At 40.8% G+C, this 22,828-nt stretch overlaps 1 protein-coding gene across 1 annotated transcript in view; it reads right to left on the bottom strand.

Annotated features, from left to right (window-relative positions):
* Window positions 1-22,828, bottom strand: part of SEC16A (SEC16 homolog A, endoplasmic reticulum export factor) — a 148,724-nt gene that overhangs the window by 6,474 nt on the left and 119,422 nt on the right. Inside the window, exons 25-29 of the mRNA XM_053695421.1 lie at window positions 20,271-20,327; window positions 19,178-19,289; window positions 18,797-18,958; window positions 18,449-18,537; window positions 16,601-16,675 (exon numbers count right to left, since the gene is read on the bottom strand). Of these exons, the coding sequence (XP_053551396.1) occupies window positions 16,601-16,675; window positions 18,449-18,537; window positions 18,797-18,958; window positions 19,178-19,289; window positions 20,271-20,327 (495 nt within the window). The remainder of the gene's footprint in view (window positions 1-16,600; window positions 16,676-18,448; window positions 18,538-18,796; window positions 18,959-19,177; window positions 19,290-20,270; window positions 20,328-22,828) is intronic.

Here is a 22,828-nt window from a genome sequence, read left to right as displayed (position 1 = left end):
GACACTAAAATAAATTTGATATGGCAAAATTTCATTAAAAATAAAGCAAAATATTAACTTAGTTAAAGGGGCACTAAACTGCTGTGCACAACTACAAAATAATATTAACTACTCCCTATGTTATTGCCGATCATACGGTTATTGCAGCATTTTACAGTTCAGTTCTTCTGTTTAAAAAAAAAAAAGCTTAAAGTTGCCAGATACTGAAGCACCGCCTCTTTGTACTGGGGGCGGCCATCTTGAAGCTCAGGTATTATCACAACCTGTGACAAAAGCTGTGCCCACTCACAGATCAGATTGCACACTTTTTTTTTACAGCTGTGCATGGTACATCATATGTGAGATTTAAATTTTTGCATTTTTTATTTTACACTTTTGAAGGTTACACAAAATATATTTAAAAAAGCACTCGGCTATAATATAGAGCAACAATGTACAACTTCTGCTCTGTATCATGCACCTTATACAGCTGTAAACAAATAGGCAATATCACTGATTTGTGAGCGTGGACAGCTTATGTCACAGGTTGTGAGAATACCTGAGCTCCAAGATGGCCGCCCCCAGTACAAAGAGGCGGGGCTTCAGTACCTGGTACCTTTAAGCTATTAAAGGGACAGTTTACTCAAAATTTTTCTCCCCTTTAATTTGTTCCCAATGATCCACTTTACCTGCTGGAGTGCATTAAATTGTTTACAAGCATTTCCATTAACCCTTATATTGGCATTTGAAATAGTTGATTTAGCCTGTGGTATCCCCACCTATTCTAAAAGTTTTTGGCCTCGAGGCCAAGCTGTGTTAACACAGCCAGTAGAAGAAATTACACTCCCAGTGGGGTATAGAAGAGAAAAGGTAATAAAATGTTAATTTTCCATTGTTCTCTTCAAGTATTGGTCTTTGGTTTACAGACAGATATAAGATAAAGAAGAAGGTATATGTACACAATGTGATAAAGTAATGAGATCTGATTATACCTACAAGCTCTACCCATTTTATTAGGTTGTGGCTTCAAAAACACAAAACCAGCTATTTTATATACACAAATAATCCTTAAAAAGCAAATCTCATACATTTTATGCTCTGCAGCTGGTAAAAAAAAAAACATAATTTATGCTTACCTGATAAATTCCTTTCTTCTGTTGAGTGATCAGTCCACGGGTCATCATTACTTCTGGGATATTATCTGCTCCCCTACAGGAAGTGCAAGAGGATTCACCCAGCAGAGTTGCTATATAGCTCCTCCCCTCTACGTCACCTCCAGTCATTCGACCAAAGACCAACGAGAAAGGAGAAACCAAGGGTGTAGTGGTGACTGAATTATAATTTAAAAAATATGTACCTGCCTTAAAAAACAGGGCGGGCCGTGGACTGATCACACAACAGAAGAAAGGAATTTATCAGGTAAGCATAAATTATGTTTTCTTCTGTTATGTGTGATCAGTCCACGGGTCATCATTACTTCTGGGATACCAATACCAAAGCAAAAGTACACGGATGACGGGAGGGATAGGCAGGCTCATTATACAGAAGGAACCACTGCCTGAAGAACCTTTCTCCCACAAATAGCCTCCGAAGAAGCAAAAGTGTCAAATTTGTAAAATGTATGAAGCGAAGACCAAGTTGCAGCCTTGCAAATCTGTTCAACAGAGGCCTCATTCTTAAAGGCCCAAGTGGAAGCCACAGCTCTAGTGGAATGAGCTGTAATTCTTTCAGGAGGCTGCTGTCCAGCAGTCTCATAGGCTAAACGTATTATGCTACGAAGCCAAAAAGAGAGAGAGGTAGCAGAAGCTTTTTGACCTCTCCTCTGTCCAGAATAAACGACAAACAGGGAAGAAGTTTGGCGAAAATCTTTAGTTGCCTGCAAGTAGAACTTGAGGGCACGAACTACATCCAGATTGTGTAGAAGACGTTCCTTCTTTGAAGAAGGATTTGGACACAAGGATGGAACAACAATCTCTTGATTGATATTTCTGTTAGTGACTACCTTAGGTAAGAACCCAGGTTTAGTACGCAGAACTACCTTGTCTGAGTGAAAGATCAGATAAGGAGAATCACAATGTAGGGCTGATAACTCAGAGACTCTTCGAGCCGAGGAAATAGCCATTAAAAATAGAACTTTCCAAGATAACAATTTTATATCAATGGAATGAAGGGGTTCAAACGGAACACCCTGTAAAACGTTAAGAACTAAGTTTAAACTCCATGGCGGAGCAACAGTTTTAAACACAGGCTTGATCCTAGCTAAAGCCTGACAAAAAGCCTGGATGTCTGAATTTTCTGACAGACGCCTGTGTAACAAGATGGACAGAGCTGAGATCTGTCCCTTTAATGAGCTAGCCGATAAACCCTTTTCTAAACCTTCTTGTAGAAAAGACAATATCCTAGGAATCCTAACCTTACTCCAGGAGTAATCTTTGGATTCACACCAGTATAGGTATTTACGCCATATCTTATGGTAAATCTTTCTGGTAACAGGCTTCCTAGCCTGTATCAGGGTATCAATAACCGACTCAGAAAAACCACGTTTTGATAAAATCAAGCGTTCAATTTCCAAGCAGTCAGCTTCAGAGAAGTTAGACTTTGACGATTGAATGGACCCTGAATCAGAAGGTCCTGTCTTAGAGGTAGAGACCAAGGCGGACAGGATGACATGTCCACTAGATCTGCATACCAAGTCCTGCGCGGCCATGCAGGCGCTATTAGAATCACTGATGCTCTCTCCTGTTTGATTTTGGCAATCAATCGAGGAAGCAGTGGAAAGGGTGGAAACACATAAGCCATCCTGAAGTTCCAAGGTGCTGTCAAAGCATCTATCAGAACCGCTCCCGGATCCCTGGATCTGGATCCGTAGCGAGGAAGTTTGGCGTTCTGGCGAGACGCCATGAGATCTATCTCTGGTTTGCCCCAACGTTGAAGTATTTGGGCAAAGACCTCCGGATGAAGTTCCCACTCCCCCGGATGAAGAGTCTGGCGACTCAAGAAATCCGCCTCCCAGTTCTCCACTCCCGGGATGTGGATTGCTGACAAGTGGCAAGAGTGAGACTCTGCCCAGCGAAATATCTTTGATACTTCTATCATTGCTAGGGAGCTTCTTGTCCCTCCTTGATGGTTGATGTAAGCTACAGTCGTGATGTTGTCCGACTGAAACCTGATGAACCCCCGAGTCTTTAACTGGGGCCAAGATAGAAGGGCATTGAGAACTGCTCTCAATTCCAGAATGTTTATTGGCAGGAGACTTTCCTCCTGACTCCATTGTCCCTGAGCCTTCAGAGAATTCCAGACAGCGCCCCAACCTAGAAGGCTGGCGTCTGTTGTTACAATTGTCCAGTCCGGCCTGCTGAACGGCATCCCCCTGGACAGATGTGGCCGAGAAAGCCACCATAGAAGAGAGTTTCTGGTCTTTTGATCCAGATTCAGAGTGGGGGACAAATCTGAGTAATCCCCATTCCACTGACTCAGCATGCACAATTGCAGCGGTCTGAGATGTAGGCGTGCAAAGGGAACTATGTCCATTGCTGCTACCATTAAGCCGATCACCTCCATGCATTGAGCTACTGACGGGAGTTGAATGGAATGAAGGACACGGCATGCATTTAGAAGCTTTGTTAATCTGTCTTCTGTCAGATAAATCCTCATTTCTACAGAATCTATAAGAGTCCCCAAGAATGGAACTCTTGTGAGAGGCAAGAGAGAACTCTTCTTTTCGTTCACTTTCCATCCATGCGACCTTAGAAATGCCAGAACTAACTCTGTATGAGACTTGGCAGTTTGAAAGCTTGAAGCTTGTATCAGAATGTCGTCTAGGTACGGAGCTACCGAAATTCCTCGCGGTCTTAGTACCGCCAGAAGGGCACCCAGAACCTTTGTAAAGATTCTTGGAGCCGTAGCCAATCCGAATGGAAGGGCTACAAACTGGTAATGCCTGTTTAAGAAGGCAAACCTTAGATACCGGTAATGATCTTTGTGAATCGGTATGTGAAGGTAAGCATCCTTTAAATCCACTGTGGTCATGTACTGACCCTCTTGGATCATGGGTAAGATTGTCCGAATAGTTTCCATTTTGAACGATGGAACTCTTAGGAATTTGTTTAGGATCTTTAAATCCAAGATTGGCCTGAAAGTTCCCTCTTTTTTGGGAACCACAAACAGGTTTGAGTAAAACCCTTGTCCTTGTTCCGACCGCGGAACCGGATGGATCACTCCCATTAATAATAGATCTTGTACACAGCGTAGAAACGCGTCCTTCTTTATTTGGTTTGTTGACAACCTTGACAGATGAAATCTCCCTTTTGGGGGAGAGAATTTGAAGTCTAGAAGGTATCCCTGAGATATGATCTCTAGCGCCCAGGGATCCTGGACATCTCTTGCCCAAGCCTGGGCGAAGAGAGAGAGTCTGCCCCCCACTAGATCCGGTCCCGGATCGGGGGCCCTCGGTTCATGCTGTCTTTGAGGCAGCAGCAGGTTTACTGGCCTGCTTGCCCTTGTTCCAGAACTGGTTAGGCTTCCAGCCTTGTCTGTAACGAGCAACAGTTCCTCCCTGTTTTGGTGCAGTGGAGGTTGGCGCTGCTCCTGCTTTGAAATTCCGAAAGGGACGAAAATTAGACTGTCTAGCCTTAGCTTTGGCTTTGTCTTGAGGTAGAGCGTGGCCCTTACCTCCTGTAATGTCAGCAATAATTTCTTTCAAACCGGGCCCAAATAAAGTTTGCCCCTTGAAAGGTATATTAAGTAATTTGGACTTAGAAGTTACATCAGCCGACCAGGATTTTAGCCACAGCGCCCTGCGTGCCTGAATGGCGAATCCTGAATTCTTAGCCGTAAGTTTGGTTAAATGTACTACGGCCTCCGAAATGAATGAATTAGCTAGTTTAAGGACTCTAAGCCTGTCCGTAATGTCGTCCAGCGTAGCTGAACTAAGGTTCTCTTCTAGAGACTCAATCCAAAATGCTGCCGCAGCCGTGATCGGCGCGATGCATGCAAGGGGTTGTAATATAAAACCTTGTTGAACAAACATTTTCTTAAGGTAACCTTCTAATTTTTTATCCATAGGATCTGAAAAAGCACAGCTATCCTCCACCGGGATAGTGGTACGCTTAGCTAAAGTAGAAACTGCTCCCTCCACCTTAGGGACCGTTTGCCATAAGTCCCGTGTGGTGGCGTCTATTGGAAACATCTTTCTAAATATTGGAGGGGGTGAGAACGGCACACCGGGTCTATCCCACTCCTTAGTAACAATTTCAGTTAATCTCTTAGGTATAGGAAAAACGTCAGTACTCGCCGGTACCGCAAAGTATTTATCCAACCTACACATTTTCTCTGGTATTGCAACAGCGTTACAATCGTTGAGAGCTGCTAAGACCTCCCCTAGTAATACACGGAGGTTTTCCAATTTAAATTTAAAATTTGAAATATCTGAATCCAATCTGTTTGGATCAGAACCGTCACCTACAGAATGAAGCTCTCCGTCCTCATGCTCTGCAAGCTGTGACGCAGTATCAGACATGGCCCTAGAATTATCAGCGCACTCTGTTCTCACCCCAGAGTGATCACGCTTGCCTCTTAGTTCTGGTAATTTAGCCAAAACTTCAGTCATAACAGTAGCCATATCTTGTAATGTTATCTGTAATGGCTGCCCAGATGTACTAGGCGCCATAATATCACGCACCTCCCGGGCGGGAGATGCAGGTACTGACACGTGAGGCGAGTTAGTCGGCATAACTCTCCCCTCGCTGTTTGGTGAAATTTGTTCAATTTGTACAGATTGGCTTTTATTTAAGGTAGCATCAATACAGCTAGTACATAAATTTCTATTGGGCTCCACCTTGGCATTGGAACAAATGACACAGGTATCTTCCTCTGAATCAGACATGTTTAACACACTAGCAATAAACATGCAACTCGGTTACAATTTTATTTAATAAAAACGTACTGTGCCTCAAAAGCACTAAACGATTAAATGACAGTTGAAATAATGAACTGAAAAACAGTTATAGCATCACTCTTAACAAACAACACAACTTTTTAGCAAAGGTTTGTTCCCATTAGTAAAATAACACTAATTAAATTTTAAACATAAAAATTACAGAGCAACGTTTTAAATCACAGTCACTATATAAATCTCACAGCTCTGCTGAGAGAATCTACTTCCCTTCAAAGAAGTTTGAAGACCCCTGAGTTCTGTCAGAGATGAACCGGATCATGCAGAAAATATAAGTGTAACTGACTGAAAATTTTTTGATGCGTAGCAAAGAGCGCCAAAAAACGGCCCCTCCCCCTCACACACAGCAGTGAGAGAGAAACGAAACTGTCATAATCAAAACAAGCAAACTGCCAAGTGGAAAAATAATGCCCAAATATTTATTCACTCAGTACCTCAGAAATGCAAACGATTCTACATTCCAGCAAAAACGTTTAACATGAATTAAATACCTATTAAAAGGTTTAATGTACTTTTACAGAGTAATTCCGGTGAAATACCATCCCCAGAATACTGAAGTGTAGAGTATACATACATGTCATTATAACGGTATAGCAGGATTTTCTCATCAATTCCATTCAGAAAATAAAAACTGCTACATACCTCAATGCAGATTCAACTGCCCGCTGTCCCCTGATCTGAAGCTTTTACCTCCCTCAGATGGCCGAGAAACAGCAATATGATCTTAACTACTCCGGTTAAAATCATAAGAAAAACTCTGGTAGATTCTTCTTCAAACTCTGCCAGAGAAGTAATAACACGCTCCGGTGCTATTGTAAAATAACAAACTTTTGATTGAAGTTATAAAAACTAAGTATAATCACCATAGTCCTCTCACACCTCCTATCTAGTCTTTGGGTGCAAGAGAATGACTGGAGGTGACGTAGAGGGGAGGAGCTATATAGCAACTCTGCTGGGTGAATCCTCTTGCACTTCCTGTAGGGGAGCAGATAATATCCCAGAAGTAATGATGACCCGTGGACTGATCACATAACAGAAGAAATTGGAAACGCATTAAGGAAAAACAATTTTATAGAATATTGTCCCTTTAAACAGGACGGTTAATAATTAACCACGATAATTTTTTTTCTTTATCCTATGCACGAAGCTGTCTTGAGAGACAATCTTATCCTAACACTTTACAGGTTCCACATTTACACACTGTGCGCCACCATCTTGGAGGTATTCTTGCGAATAATCACAAATCAAGGATGTTGCTGGCTTTTTTTCACAACTTTATTGCACGCTGCAGGTTAGCACACTTTGTTTTACATTTCTGCAGTTGTTATACACAGTTGCATAACATATACAAAGGCCGCGCAATGCAAACACTGTAAAAATGTAAAGCGGTCTCTCTGTATTGTGTGCGGTAACCCTAACTGTACAATACAGCTGGCAACATCACTGATTTCTGCCTGTGCACTGCTTCTGTCACACACTACAAGAATACCTAAGCTACAAGATGGTGGCGCTTGACAAACCGGCACCTGTAAAGGGTTAACAGAGTTAGAGTCAGAAGAGAGCTGCAGGCACACAAGGGAAAAAACCCAGCGTGCGGAGTAGTAGCTACTGCTTTTGTAGTTGTGCAAAATGTGTGGTAAAAAAAACCAAACAAAAAAAAACACAGACATAGAGAAATCCCTATCTAAACTACACATTAGGAGGATGAAAGCCCACTGTTGCATATTTTATACACGTATCCCTACAGTTAGACACATGGAAGTTAAACTTTATTATTCAGATAGTGCACAATTAATATTATTAAAAAATATTATTAGTTGAAACAGCTCCTTTTCATAAGAAAATACTGAAATAGGCTCAGGAGCGTGCATGTGTTGAACACTATAAGGCAGCAGATTTTGTAACAATGGGGAGGAGATAGAGGCGCCACTGTGCATGCTTGTTATTGTACAGTAGATCACATACATGCTGCTACTTGTATAAGCTACTGCGCATGCGCCCTAGTGCTCCAATCTCCTCCCCCTAGCAACATACAGAAGTGCATGGCTGCTCCTTCAACAAAGGATACCAAGAGAATGAAGCAAATTTGATAATAGACTTACTAATGCATCTCTTTCATGTTTTCTTAAATATCTAAGGAATATAACAAAGTGTATACGTGTACCGACGTTTTAGAATTGAATGTATTTGTGTCACCAGCTGCCGGTATTTAATCAACTCCTCAGTAGGAATTGCCAAGTGAAAACTCTATGCAGCTTGCAATAAAGAAACCTGCATGAGTAGCGTTCATAGTTTAGTAATCTACAGTAGCGTCTGACCTTGCTTAAAGGGCCATAAAACCCAAAATTTTTCTGTTGTGATTCAGATAGAGAATACAATTTTAAACAAGATTTAAACTTTACTTCATTCTTTAGATATCCTTTGTTGATTAAATAACCATGCACATGGGTAAGCCAATTGTACGAGGCATCTATGTGCAGCCACCAATCAGCAGCTAATGAGCCTATCTAGATATGCTTTTCAACCAAGGATATTAAGAGAATGAAGGAAATTAGATAAAAGTAGTAAATTGGAAAGTGGTTTCAAATTGCATGCTATTTCTAAATCATGACAGAAAAAAAATTGGGTTTAATGTCCCTTTAAATAGATACTACACATTTTGCTGTCATTCATATGAAAGCGCAGCATGTAAACATAGAAACATAGATATTGACGGCAGATAAGAGCCATAGGCCCAGCAAGTCTGCCCGACCTTACCTAACAGTATAAACTTATCTAGTTCGTAGGATAGCCCTATGCTTGTCCCATGCATTTTTAAAGTCCCCCACAGTGTTTGTTGCTACTACCTCTTGAGGAAGTTTATTCCATAAATCAATCACTCTTTCTGTAAAGAAGTGCTTCCTCAAATTACTCCTGAATCTACTACCCTTTAGCTTGAGCTCATGACCCCTTGTTCTTGAATTTTCCATTTTATGTAAAATACCCACAGTCTCAGTTTTACTAAACCCTTTAATGTACTTGAAAGTTGCTATCATATCACCTCTTTCCCTTCTCTCCTCTAAGCTATACATATTTAGGTCATTGAGCCTATCCTGGTAAGTTTTATTTTTTAGACCATGTACCATTTTGGTAGCCCTCCTTTGCACAGATTCAAGTTTGTTAATATCCTTCTGAAGATATGGCCTCCAGAACTGCGCACAATACTCAAGATGAGGCCTAACTAATGATCTATAAAGTGGCATAAGAACCTTACTATTTCTGCTGCAAATACCTCTACCAATACATCCAAGCATTCTGCTAGCCTTACTCGCTGCATTACTACATTGTTTACTAAGTTTTAAATCATCTAAAATAATAGATGCTGTATTGATCTTGTATAAAAAGTAGTACTGTGTCCCTTTAAAGGGACAGTCTACCTAAAAGTTTTTATTTAAAAAGATAAATAATCCCTTTATTTACCATTCACCAGTTTTGCATAACCAACATCTACATTAAAATATTTTTTACCTCTGTGATTACCTTGTATCTAAGCCTCTGCAGACTGCCCCTTATCTCTGCGATTTAAAGACTTTCATTTTAGCCAATCAGTGCTGACTCATAAATAACTCCACAGGATTGAGCACAAAGTTATCTATATGGCCCACATTAACTAGCACTATCTGGCTATGAAAAGCTGATAAAATGCACTGAGATAAAGTGTGTATTTATCCCACTCCTCATTACTTACTCTAACATACAGTTATAATATTCTCTAAGACTGGAATTACTTATAACATTGTATTGATTCCCATTACCTATGGGACATGAAATGACCCTGTAAACTCTGTTTCACCATTATATTGCTTTAATTCATTAACTTGATTTAAAAAACATTAATAAACCTTTAAAAAAAACCTCACTACCAATTAGTAATCATAAAACTAAAAACGAACAATTTTACCGTAAAAGAAAGGAAAAAATGTAGAGGTTTAGCGTTTATAAAGTGTATTAATATAACAATGTTGGTTGTGCAAAGCTGGGGAATGGGTAGAAAAGGCATTATTTGTCTTTTTAAACAATAAATCAAGTAGACTGTCCCTTTAAAAGATGAATGTCACAGAGAATAACAGAATTTATGTTTACCTGATAAATTACTTTCTCCAACGGTGTGTCCGGTCCACGGCGTCATCCTTACTTGTGGGATATTCTCCTCCCCAACAGGAAATGGCAAAGAGCCCAGCAAAGCTGGTCACATGATCCCTCCTAGGCTCTGCCTACCCCAGTCATTCGACCGACGTTAAGGAGGAATATTTGCATAGGAGAAACCATATGATACCGTGGTGACTGTAGTTAAAGAAAATAAATTATCAGACCTGATTAAAAAACCAGGGCGGGCCGTGGACCGGACACACCGTTGGAGAAAGTAATTTATCAGGTAAACAAATTCTGTTTTCTCCAACATAGGTGTGTCCGGTCCACGGCGTCATCCTTACTTGTGGGAACCAATACCAAAGCTTTAGGACACGGATGAAGGGAGGGAGCAAATCAGGTCACCTAGATGGAAGGCACCACGGCTTGCAAAACCTTTCTCCCAAAAATAGCCTCAGAAGAAGCAAAAGTATCAAACTTGTAAAATTTGGTAAAAGTGTGCAGTGAAGACCAAGTCGCTGCCCTACATATCTGATCAACAGAAGCCTCGTTCTTGAAGGCCCATGTGGAAGCCACAGCCCTAGTGGAATGAGCTGTGATTCTTTCGGGAGGCTGCCGTCCGGCAGTCTCGTAAGCCAATCTGATGATGCTTTTAATCCAAAAAGAGAGAGAGGTAGAAGTTGCTTTTTGACCTCTCCTTTTACCGGAATAAACAACAAACAAGGAAGATGTTTGTCTAAAATCCTTTGTAGCGTCTAAATAGAATTTTAGAGCGCGAACAACATCCAAATTGTGCAACAAACGTTCCTTCTTTGAAACTGGTTTCGGGCACAGAGAAGGTACGATAATCTCCTGGTTAATGTTTTTGTTAGAAACAACTTTTGGAAGAAAACCAGGTTTAGTACGTAAAACCACCTTATCTGCATGGAACACCAGATAAGGAGGAGAACACTGCAGAGCAGATAATTCTGAAACTCTTCTAGCAGAAGAAATTGCAACCAAAAACAAAACTTTCCAAGATAATAACTTAATATCAACGGAATGTAAGGGTTCAAACGGAACCCCCTGAAGAACTGAAAGAACTAAGTTGAGACTCCAAGGAGGAGTCAAAGGTTTGTAAACAGGCTTGATTCTAACCAGAGCCTGAACAAAGGCTTGAACATCTGGCACAGCTGCCAGCTTTTTGTGAAGTAACACAGACAAGGCAGAAATCTGTCCCTTCAGGGAACTTGCAGATAATCCTTTTTCCAATCCTTCTTGAAGGAAGGATAGAATCTTAGGAATCTTAACCTTGTCCCAAGGGAATCCTTTAGATTCACACCAACAGATATATTTTTTCCAAATTTTATGGTAAATCTTTCTAGTTACAGGCTTTCTGGCCTGAACAAGAGTATCGATAACAGAATCTGAGAACCCTCGCTTCGATAAGATCAAGCGTTCAATCTCCAAGCAGTCAGCTGGAGTGAGACCAGATTCGGATGTTCGAACGGACCTTGAACAAGAAGGTCTCGTCTCAAAGGTAGCTTCCATGGTGGAGCCGATGACATATTCACCAGATCTGCATACCAAGTCCTGCGTGGCCACGCAGGAGCTATCAAGATCACCGACGCCCTCTCCTGATTGATCCTGGCTACCAGCCTGGGGATGAGAGGAAACGGCGGGAATACATAAGCTAGTTTGAAGGTCCAAGGTGCTACTAGTGCATCCACTAGAGCCGCCTTGGGATCCCTGGATCTGGACCCGTAGCAAGGAACTTTGCAGTTCTGACGAGAGGCCATCAGATCCATGTCTGGAATGCCCCACAGTTGAGTGATTTGGACAAAGATTTCCGGATGGAGTTCCCACTCCCCCGGATGCAATGTCTGACGACTCAGAAAATCCGCTTCCCAATTTTCCACTCCTGGGATGTGGATTGCAGACAGGTGGCAGGAGTGAGACTCCGCCCATTGAATGATTTTGGTCACTTCTTCCATCGCCAGGGAACTCCTTGTTCCCCCCTGATGGTTGATGTACGCAACAGTTGTCATGTTGTCTGATTGAAACCGTATGAACTTGGCCCTCGCTAGCTGAGGCCAAGCCTTGAGAGCATTGAATATCGCTCTCAGTTCCAGAATATTTATCGGTAGAAGAGATTCTTCCCGAGACCAAAGACCCTGAGCTTTCAGGGATCCCCAGACCGTGCCCCAGCCCATCAGACTGGCGTCGGTCGTGACAATGACCCACTCTGGTCTGCGGAAGGTCATCCCTAGTGACAGGTTGTCCAGGGACAGCCACCAACGGAGTGAGTCTCTGGTCCTCTGATTTACTTGTATCCTCGGAGACAAGTCTGTATAGTCCCCATTCCACTGACTGAGCATGCACAGTTGTAATGGTCTTAGATGAATGCGCGCAAAAGGAACTATGTCCATTGCCGCTACCATCAAACCTATCACTTCCATGCACTGCGCTATGGAAGGAAGAGGAACGGAATGAAGTATCCGACAAGAGTCTAGAAGTCTTGTTTTTCTGGCCTCTGTCAGAAAAATCCTCATTTCTAAGGAGTCTATTATTGTTCCCAAGAAGGGAACCCTTGTCGACGGAGATAGAGAACTCTTTTCCACGTTCACTTTCCATCCGTGAGATCTGAGAAAGGCCAGGACGATGTCCGTGTGAGCCTTTGCTTGAGGAAGGGACGACGCTTGAATCAGAATGTCGTCCAAGCAAGGTACTACAGCAATGCCCCTTGGTCTTAGCACAGCTAGAAGGGACCCTAGTACCTTTGTGAAAATCCTTGGAGCAGTGGCTAACCCGAAAGGAAGCGCCACGAACTGGTAATGCTTGTCCAGGAATGCGAACCTTAGGAACCGATTATGTTCCTTGTGGATAGGAATATGTAGATACGCATCCTTTAAATCCACCGTGGTCATGAATTGACCTTCCTGGATGGAAGGAAGAATTGTTCGAATGGTTTCCATCTTGAACGATGGAACCTTGAGAAACTTGTTTAAGATCTTGAGATCTAAGATTGGTCTGAACGTTCCCTCTTTTTTGGGAACTATGAACAGATTGGAGTAGAACCCCATCCCTTGTTCTCCTAATGGAACAGGATGAATCACTCCCATTGTTAACAGGTCTTCTACACAATGTAAGAATGCCTGTCTTTTTATGTGGTCTGAAGACAACTGAGACCTGTGGAACCTCCCCCTTGGGGGAAGCCCCTTGAATTCCAGAAGATAACCTTGGGAGACAATTTCTAGTGTCCAAGGATCCAGAACATCTCTTGCCCAAGCCTGAGCGAAGAGAGAGAGTCTGCCCCCCACCAGATCCGGTCCCGGATCGGGGGCCAACATTTCATGCTGTCTTGGTAGCAGTGGCAGGTTTCTTGGCCTGCTTTCCCTTGTTCCAGCCTTGCATTGGTCTCCAAGCTTGCTTGGCTTGAGAAGTATTACCCTCTTGCTTAGAGGACGTAGCACTTTGGGCTGGTCCGTTTCTACGAAAGGGACGAAAATTAGGTTTATTTTTGGCCTTGAAAGGCCGATCCTGAGGAAGGGCATGGCCCTTACCCCCAGTGATATCAGAGATAATCTCTTTCAAGTCAGGGCCAAACAGCGTTTTCCCCTTGAAAGGAATGTTAAGTAGCTTGTTCTTGGAAGACGCATCAGCTGACCAAGATTTCAACCAAAGCGCTCTGCGCACCACAATAGCAAACCCAGAATTCTTAGCCGCTAACCTAGCCAATTGCAAAGTGGCGTCTAGGGTGAAAGAATTAGCCAATTTGAGAGCATTGATTCTGTCCATAATCTCCTCATAAGGAGGAGAATCACTATCGACCGCCTTTACCAGCTCATCGAACCAGAAACATGCGGCTGTAGCGACAGGGACAATGCATGAAATTGGTTGTAGAAGGTAACCCTGCTGAACAAACATCTTTTTAAGTAAACCTTCTAATTTTTTATCCATAGGATCTTTGAAAGCACAACTATCTTCTATGGGTATAGTGGTGCGTTTGTTTAAAGTGGAAACCGCTCCCTCGACCTTGGGGACTGTCTGCCATAAGTCCTTTCTGGGGTCGACCATAGGAAACAATTTTTTAAATATGGGGGGAGGGACGAAAGGAATACCGGGCCTTTCCCATTCTTTATTTACAATGTCCGCCACCCGCTTGGGTATAGGAAAAGCTTCTGGGAGCCCCGGGACCTCTAGGAACTTGTCCATTTTACATAGCTTCTCTGGGATGACCAAATTGTCACAGTCATCCAGAGTGGATAATACCTCCTTAAGCAGAGCGCGGAGATGTTCCAACTTAAATTTAAACGTAATCACATCAGGTTCAGCTTGTTGAGAAATGTTCCCTGAATCTGTAATTTCTCCCTCAGACAAAACCTCCCTGGCCCCATCAGACTGGTTTAGGGGCCCTTCAGAACCATTATTATCAGCGTCGTCATGCTCTTCAGTATCTAAAACAGAGCAGTCGCGCTTACGCTGATAAGAGTGCATTTTGGCTAAAATGTTTTTGACAGAATTATCCATTACAGCCGTTAATTGTTGCATAGTAAGGAGTATTGGCGCGCTAGATGTACTAGGGGCCTCCTGAGTGGGCAAGACTCGTGTAGACGAAGGAGGGAATGATGCAGTACCATGCTTACTCCCCTCACTTGAGGAATCATCTTGGGCATCATTGTCATTGTCACATAAATCACATTTATTTAAATAAGGAGCTCTGGCTTCCCCACATTCAGAACACAGTCTATCTGGTAGTTCAGACATGTTAAACAGGCATAAACTTGATAACAAAGTACAAAAAACGTTTTAAAATAAAACCGTTACTGTCACTTTAAATTTTAAACTGAACACACTTTATTACTGCAATTGCGAAAAAATATGAAGGAATTGTTCAAAATTCACCAAAATTTCACCACAGTGTCTTAAAGCCTTAAAAGTATTGCACACCAAATTTGGAAGCTTTAACCCTTAAAATAACGGAACCGGAGCCGTTTTTAACTTTAACCCCTTTACAGTCCCTGGTATCTGCTTTGCTGAGACCCAACCAAGCCCAAAGGGGAATACGATACCAAATGACGCCTTCAGAAAGTCTTTTCTATGTATCAGAGCTCCTCACACATGCGACTGCATGTCATGCCTCTCAAAAACAAGTGCGCAACACCGGCGCGAAAATGAGGCTCTGCCTATGATTTGGGAAAGCCCCTAAAGAATAAGGTGTCTAAAAAAGTGCCTGCCGATATAATCTTATCAAAATACCCAGATTAAATGATTCCTCAAGGCTAAATATGTGTTAATAATGAATCGATTTAGCCCAGAAAAAGTCTACAGTCTTAATAAGCCCTTGTGAAGCCCTTATTTACTATCTTAATAAACATGGCTTACCGGATCCCATAGGGAAAATGACAGCTTCCAGCATTACATCGTCTTGTTAGAATGTGTCATACCTCAAGCAGCAAGAGACTGCTCACTGTTCCCCCAACTGAAGTTAATTCCTCTCAACAGTCCTGTGTGGAACAGCCATGGATTTTAGTAACGGTTGCTAAAATCATTTTCCTCATACAAACAGAAATCTTCTTCTCTTTTCTGTTTCTGAGTAAATAGTACATACCAGCACTATTTTAAAATAACAAACTCTTGATTGAATAATAAAAACTACAGTTAAACACTAAAAAACTCTAAGCCATCTCCGTGGAGATGTTGCCTGTACAACGGCAAAGAGAATGACTGGGGTAGGCGGAGCCTAGGAGGGATCATGTGACCAGCTTTGCTGGGCTCTTTGCCATTTCCTGTTGGGGAGGAGAATATCCCACAAGTAAGGATGACGCCGTGGACCGGACACACCTATGTTGGAGAAAATAAGAGTAGTTTCTAGAACAAGAATATAACTTCCGGGTATCACAGGTTACTATATAATAATTCATAAAAAGCACAAAAGTTTATTCCCAGAGATAAACATGAAAATGTCATTTTATAAATCCCAGTTTTATTTCAGTGTCCAGGTGTTAAAGTGAATGTAAATTTTGATGCTTAAGTGCCCGTTTTTTAAAAATTCCATTAAAAACAGGGGAAAATACTGACCTTTTAAACTCAACAGCTGCTCCAGCTTCCCCCGGTCTTTGCAAGCCATTTCTGATGTCAGAAATGATGGATCGGTCATCCGCCAATCACGGGGGGGGGGTTGGGAAATCATAGTCTGATTCAACGCCGTGATTGGAGGAAGCCGGATACCTCATTTTTAGACCCAGGAAGAGGCTTTGCGACGGGCGGAGGAAGCTGGAGCGGCTGTCAAGATTAAAAGATAAGTATTTTCACAACCCGAGTGAACTGTAAATTTTGATGAATTAAAGTGCCCCTGTTTTTGATCAAATTTTTAAAAACTGGGCACTTAAGCATCAAAATTTACATTCAATAAGGAAAATAATCAATTAGTTTTTATCATCATCAGTTTTGTCAAAATCCTGACATGCTAATGAGTCTGCTAGGTTACATGATGCTGGTTAGACGGGGTGATGGGTTTAGCGTACTCAGAACACGAATACGGCATGGTTTGGTAGTTACCTCTCCTGACTGATGGTCCTCCTGGTTTGAGTTTGTGAGATCAGACCCAGGGGGCAGAGAAGCTGAATTCATAAACTACAAAACATAAATAAATAAAAAAAGGGAAAAAGGTGAATCACATTGTTACAAGAAAGTGGCGGTCACATACAATTCGATACTTAAATGGACTGTGTACTGTAGAACAAATTTTGTGTGTTTTTCTAATAATACAGATTTCCTGAGTGTGTTAAATTGTTTACAGTTAGCTCCTTTATCTTTGTTTTGTATTTTAAATAACTCATTTTGCTTGTTAAAACTGCAGTCTATAGTGACAATTTCAATACTGCAGTATGGGTTTATGTGCAGAATGGGTATGGTGAATCTTTGATCCTGCAACATGCTACACAGTTGTAGCTTAGGTCAAAGTATGCGTTTTCTACATCTGTTCATTATTGGCCACATTGAAGGGACACTAAACCCATTTTTTTTCTTTCGTGATCCAGATAGAGCAGGCAATTTTAAGCAATTTTCTAATTTACTCCTATTATCAATTTTTCTTTGTTTTTCTTGCTATCTTTATTTGAAAAAGAAGCCATCTAAGCTAAGGAGCCAGCCAATATTTGGTTCAGAACACTGGTCAGCACATGTTTAAATGGTGGGTGCATTTAGCCACCAATCAGCAAGCACAACCCAGGTTGTTAACCAAAAATGGTCCAGCTTCGAAACTTACATTCTTGCTTTCCAAATAAAGATAGCAAGAGAAGAAAAAATGATAATAGGAGCTAAATTAGAATGTTGCTTAAAATTTCTGCTCTATTTGAATCATGAAAGAAAAAATTTGAGTTCAGTGTCCATTTGAGAGAGAGAGAGACCATGAACAGGAATTAAATATTAGATAGTAATATTTCTTGTCTCTCTAAAGAATCATGGATAGAAGTTATATTATTCATTGACCAATTGTAACAATCATCTATTAATGTTACTTTAAAGGGACACTCAAGTCAAATAAGCTTTTATGATTCAGATAGAGCAGCAGTTTTAAGACACTTTGCAATTTACTTCTATTATCAAATTTTGCCCAGTCTTTTTATATACACACTATCTGGGGAACAAGATCCTACTGAGCGCGTGCACAAGCTCACAGGGTATACGTATACAAGTCTGTGATTGGCTGATGTCTGTCACATGATACAGGGGGCTGGAAAATTGGGGGGGGGGAACAAATTTGTCAGCAAAAACAAAATTTACTGTTTATTTGAAATTCAGAGTGTTATTGTCTTGTTATTTTATTACGCGCTATTTAATTATGCAATTCTGCTGCATTGAGTGGTCCTTTAAATACCTTGACTAGCGTGGAAGAAAGCAATGCATTAAAGGGACAGTCAAGTCCAAAAAATCTTTCATGTTTCAAATAGGGAATGTAATTTTAAACAACTTTCCAATTTACTTGTATCACCAATTTTGCTTTGTTCTCTTGGTATTCTTAGTTGAAAGCTAAACCTAGGAGGTTCATATGCTAATTTGAAGGCCGCCTCTAATCTAAATGCATTTTGATAATTTTTCACCACTAGAGGGCATTAGTTCACGTGTTTCATATAGATAACATTGAGCTCCTGCACGTTAATTTACCATGGAGACAGCTCTGATTGGCTAAAATGCAAGTCTGTCAAAAGAACTGAAATAAGGGGGCAGTCTGCTGAGGCTTAGATACAAGGTAATCACAGAGGTAAAACGTGTATAATTATAACTGTGTTGGTTATGCAAAACTGGGGAATTGGTAATTAAGGGATTATCTCTCTTTTAAAACAACAAAAATTCTGGTGTTGACTGTCCCTTTGATATACAGTATTGTAGATGCTAAAAACTAACCGGGGTCTGTGCATTATCAAAGCCAGGCTGCTCGGTAGGTTGTGCCGTATCAGCTCCACTTGCTTCCAACGGCTGCTCCTCCTCAGGAACTGACACAGAGCAATGAAAATGAACGTTAGAATTCAGCAGTTCCCTGTGACAATTATATCAAAATCACAGTATTCAACACAGCAACGTCCGTCTTATCCAAAGGCCTCACAGACTGAAAATCAGATTCAGAAGTTGCATGAAAAATCTAGCTTTCTAAGGTCTCCTAATATAGAGGAGCATATACCAGTGCCCTTAAAGAGAGTCACAGTTAAGGGATAGAAACATCACAATTTTTAAACACTTCAAGATATTTCGTACCTGCATTTGGAACAAAAAGGTTTGCAGGGATAGGCATTGGGGCCAATGGGGCAAATAAATCAGCTGGTGGAGGGACGGAGTTGCTAGGTCTGCTACCGCCGGGGTTTAACACATCAACGTAACGGCCTCTTGCTCCTCCTGAAATAACAGAAGTACCTTTTCCTGTGATGAACAGGCCAAAACAAGAGAGCTTTGTATCATGTTGCAAAAAGCCCTGTAAAACGTTCTTTAATACAATCTAATAATGCTTTCACTGTATCCATCTGTATCATAGCAATCACAGCTACATTTCTACATTGCTATAATACATTTGAATAGGACTGCAGCAATTTAACTAACATATTATCATGGTTTTGTTACTAGTTTGTATGTAATGGTTACCTGCTCTGATAGAGAACATGTTGACAGAAGGGTTTGGTGGACCTCCTGCGATGGAGGAAGTGCCCTGAGGTCTGTTTAAGATCCCCGGTGGAGGTGGGGGCAGGGGTTTGCTCTGAAATAAAATTTTAGGTAAAAAGTATTAAATTCCTATTTCTTCAGGTCTCTTGTACAGTCAGTTGCCCGGTGAAATCATATTTGGTTAGTGCTTGATTAATATCTTTAGTGTATGGACTTCACATGCCTAAAGCACTAGATTTTCCAGTAAGCAACTATCTAGGCAGCATTCACTCAGGTAGAGATACTGCTGATATACCTTGAACCCCCTCAGGGGGAGGGCTAGAGATCGGTCCCTGTGATGCCTGAGGGCAGTTATGGCTGTTAGATTACCCACTAGGGTTTTGGAAAGCACATAACAGAGGTAATCCTCATCCCTGTTCTTGGAGTAAAGTTGCCTTGGGGTAATGGGTCCCAAGTCAGGTCTGAGCCCACAAATCATATGAAAAAAATAATAAACTATTGAAAGTAGAACACTTCTGAAATCTATAACCTCTCTCTTCAGAGGCCAATAACAAACTGGGGAGGGAGAGGAGGTGGGAGGGGCTAAAGCTCTGTGAGGGTTATTGACCTCCTCCTGATAGGCTTGAATATATCCCCCAATTTGTTAAAGCTATGGACTCTCATCAGCTACAAAGGAAACTCCAATTTATATTGTGTTCTGTACATATGGATGCCCAAGTACAGCTAGTCAGAAACTGAATTAAAATTTGTGAACTGAAAACAGCGGGTACATTGGCGTAGAAAAGTTAGTGGGAGCCCTAAGTGTGTGTCCACCTCTGTATTCCTGGCATCACGGCACAGAAATAACTAACTCCAACATTGAACCAAAATTGATTGGCAGATTTATTCTGCAAACCTATAGTGAATTATTTAAAAACATCATTGTTTTGACATAACTTGATAACTAAAGTTGCTTCAGTCTGAAAGCCGAGTCTGTCATGTGAAAGTCAAGATATTTTAACACATCAGGATTATGAACGTTGCACTAAGTACATTTAATCCTAACTTTATTATGTACGCACAAAAATCTACTCACCTCTTCTTCTGGTTCGTCGTTATTAATCCAACGTTGCTTCGTTTCATCCCATACAATCTGCACAAACATAAAGAGAGGAAGATTAATGATCAAATCTTTCCAAAGAGATATGAGTGAAAATCTTATTCCAATCATACTAAAGTAGAAGACACATACAGTAATTATTTTTTATAAAAGCAGCTAGAAAGCAATTTTGCATATTAACAATGGTAACTATTATATAAACACACTAACTATACCTAAGGAAGAAAGTAGATTATGAAACATGAAAATCTTCTGATAAGTCACGCAAGATTACGGCTTTCAGCAATTGCATGCAATCTTAAGGGTTCTGAACAACTATGTGCGTCATTAGGCAACTGATATAACATCTGCTGAAGTAAATATCAATACACATGGAATCTGCAGATTATATTTAATCCTCAGGACAGCATTGTAAGGGGGCAGTCTGCAGAGGCTTAGATACAAGGTAATCACAGAGGTAAAAAGTATATAAATATAAATGTGTTGGTTATGCAAAACTGGGGAATGGGTAATAAAGGGATTATCTATCTTTTAAACAATAAAAAAACCTCAAGCAGACTATCCCTGTAAACTAAAGAAAAAGGAAATGTATGCTTACCTGATACATTTCTTTCCGCACATAGAGAGTCCACAACGTCATTCCAATTACTAGTGGGATATTCACTCCTGGCCAGCAGCAGGAGGCAAAGAGCACCCCAGCAAAGCTGTTAAGTGTCACTTGCCTTACCGATATCCCCCAGTCATTCAGCCGAAGGGAAATGGAAAAAGAAGATAACACAAAGGTGTAGAGGTTTAGTAAAACTTTTCTGTCTAATTATAAAGGTTGGGTCATGGACTCTGCATGTCCGGAAAGAAAGAAATTTATCAGGTAAGCATACATTTTATTTTCTTTCCGAAGGCATGGAGAGTCCACAACGTCCTCCCAATTACTAGTGGGAACCAATACCCAAGCTAGAGGACACGGAATGAACAGGGAGGGAGAACAAGACAGGCAGACCTAAACAGAAGACACCACTGATTGAAGAACTTTTCTTCCAAAAGAAGCCTCAGCCGAGGCAAAAGTATAAAATTTGGAAAAAGTATGCAGAGAGGACAATGTTGCCACCTTGCAAATCTGTTCCACAGAAGCTTCATTCTTAAAAGCCCAAGAAGAGGAGACAGCCCTAGTGGAATGAGCTGCAATACTCTCAGGAGGCTGCTGTCCAGCAGTCTAATAAGCAAAACAAATTATACTTCTCAACCAGAGGGAAAGAGAAGTAGAAGTAGCCTTCTGACCCTTACGCTTTCCAGAGAAACAAACCAACAGGGCAGAAGGCGGCGAAAATCCTTAGTAGTCTGTAGGTAAAATTTGAGAGCACGCACAACATCCAAGTTATGCAACATACGTTCCTTATGAGAAGAAGGATTAGGACAGAAGAGAGAGAAGGAACAACAATTTCCTGATTAATATTTCTATCCGAAATTTGTTTATATATGAAGCCATGTTTTATCAGATATTACTATAAGGTTACAATTCTGATGTCAGAAATTGTACTTATAACCCAGATAATGTAAATACACATATCTCAGAGCTCAATGCAGACAAGATATCCCAAAAAACTTCAAAAGAGAGCATTTGCTCCGTAGCCAAAAGTACAAACTTCAAAACATTCTTTACCTGACCACTTAATGAGCTTAGATCTTTTCAAACAAAGATGCATGGTACCTAGATTACAGGAATCCCTGGAGTGACAGAGACGTAATGTCTAAGATTTTCATTTGAAGCCTAATGAAATTCGTAAAGCAAATCAATAGCTGAAGAAATGACTTAGAGTCGCCTATGTGTTAATTGCCCCTAAATCTCAGATACACGTCTGTATTGCTAGCTAAACAGAAAATATGTTGTATTGTAACTTTGAAATTCACTGAAAATACAACTTGTATAATATTAAATATGAACACATACATTTGAGAGATTGTCTAATTGTCTAATATTAGACGGGTATTTGCTAAACTTGATAGATGACCATTTTAGACGGCCTATAATGTTTAACTGTGTCTCTCTTTATTTTCCAGACATATAATATAACAAGATGTCCTATGAATATGTGTCATAAACAAAATTAATGCATTCAGGATTTATTAGAAATATGAAATATACTGTATTCATGTTGGGATGCAGTGCCGTGCTGGAAAGTTGAATACTGTGATTATAGGAAGAGAAATAATTAACAGTATAAATTGCTTATTAATATGATTATTAAAAATATGCTTACGTATGGTATTGAAGTGATCAGAGAAGATAGCACTATATTATCCTATGAATATTAAACACATAGTTTATTAATATCAAATTATAGTATACATATTAAAAAGTAAAATTACAAATTCTTGTATAGAAATAATTGAATGAAACCGTTTGTCTATGTCTGCTGCCCCCGGTGTTGCGATGCGAGAATTACAGCCAAAAGATTTGACTGTTAAAGATGCGTTGCCCTAGTAACCATGCATTGCCAGGGAACCAATAAAGAGCCAATCCGATAAGACCTCCCAGG

The sequence above is a fragment of the Bombina bombina genome, chromosome 12 (assembly GCF_027579735.1).
Source record: "Bombina bombina isolate aBomBom1 chromosome 12, aBomBom1.pri, whole genome shotgun sequence".
Lineage (NCBI taxonomy): Eukaryota > Metazoa > Chordata > Amphibia > Anura > Bombinatoridae > Bombina > Bombina bombina.
This window is presented reverse-complemented; position numbering and strand designations above follow the sequence as displayed.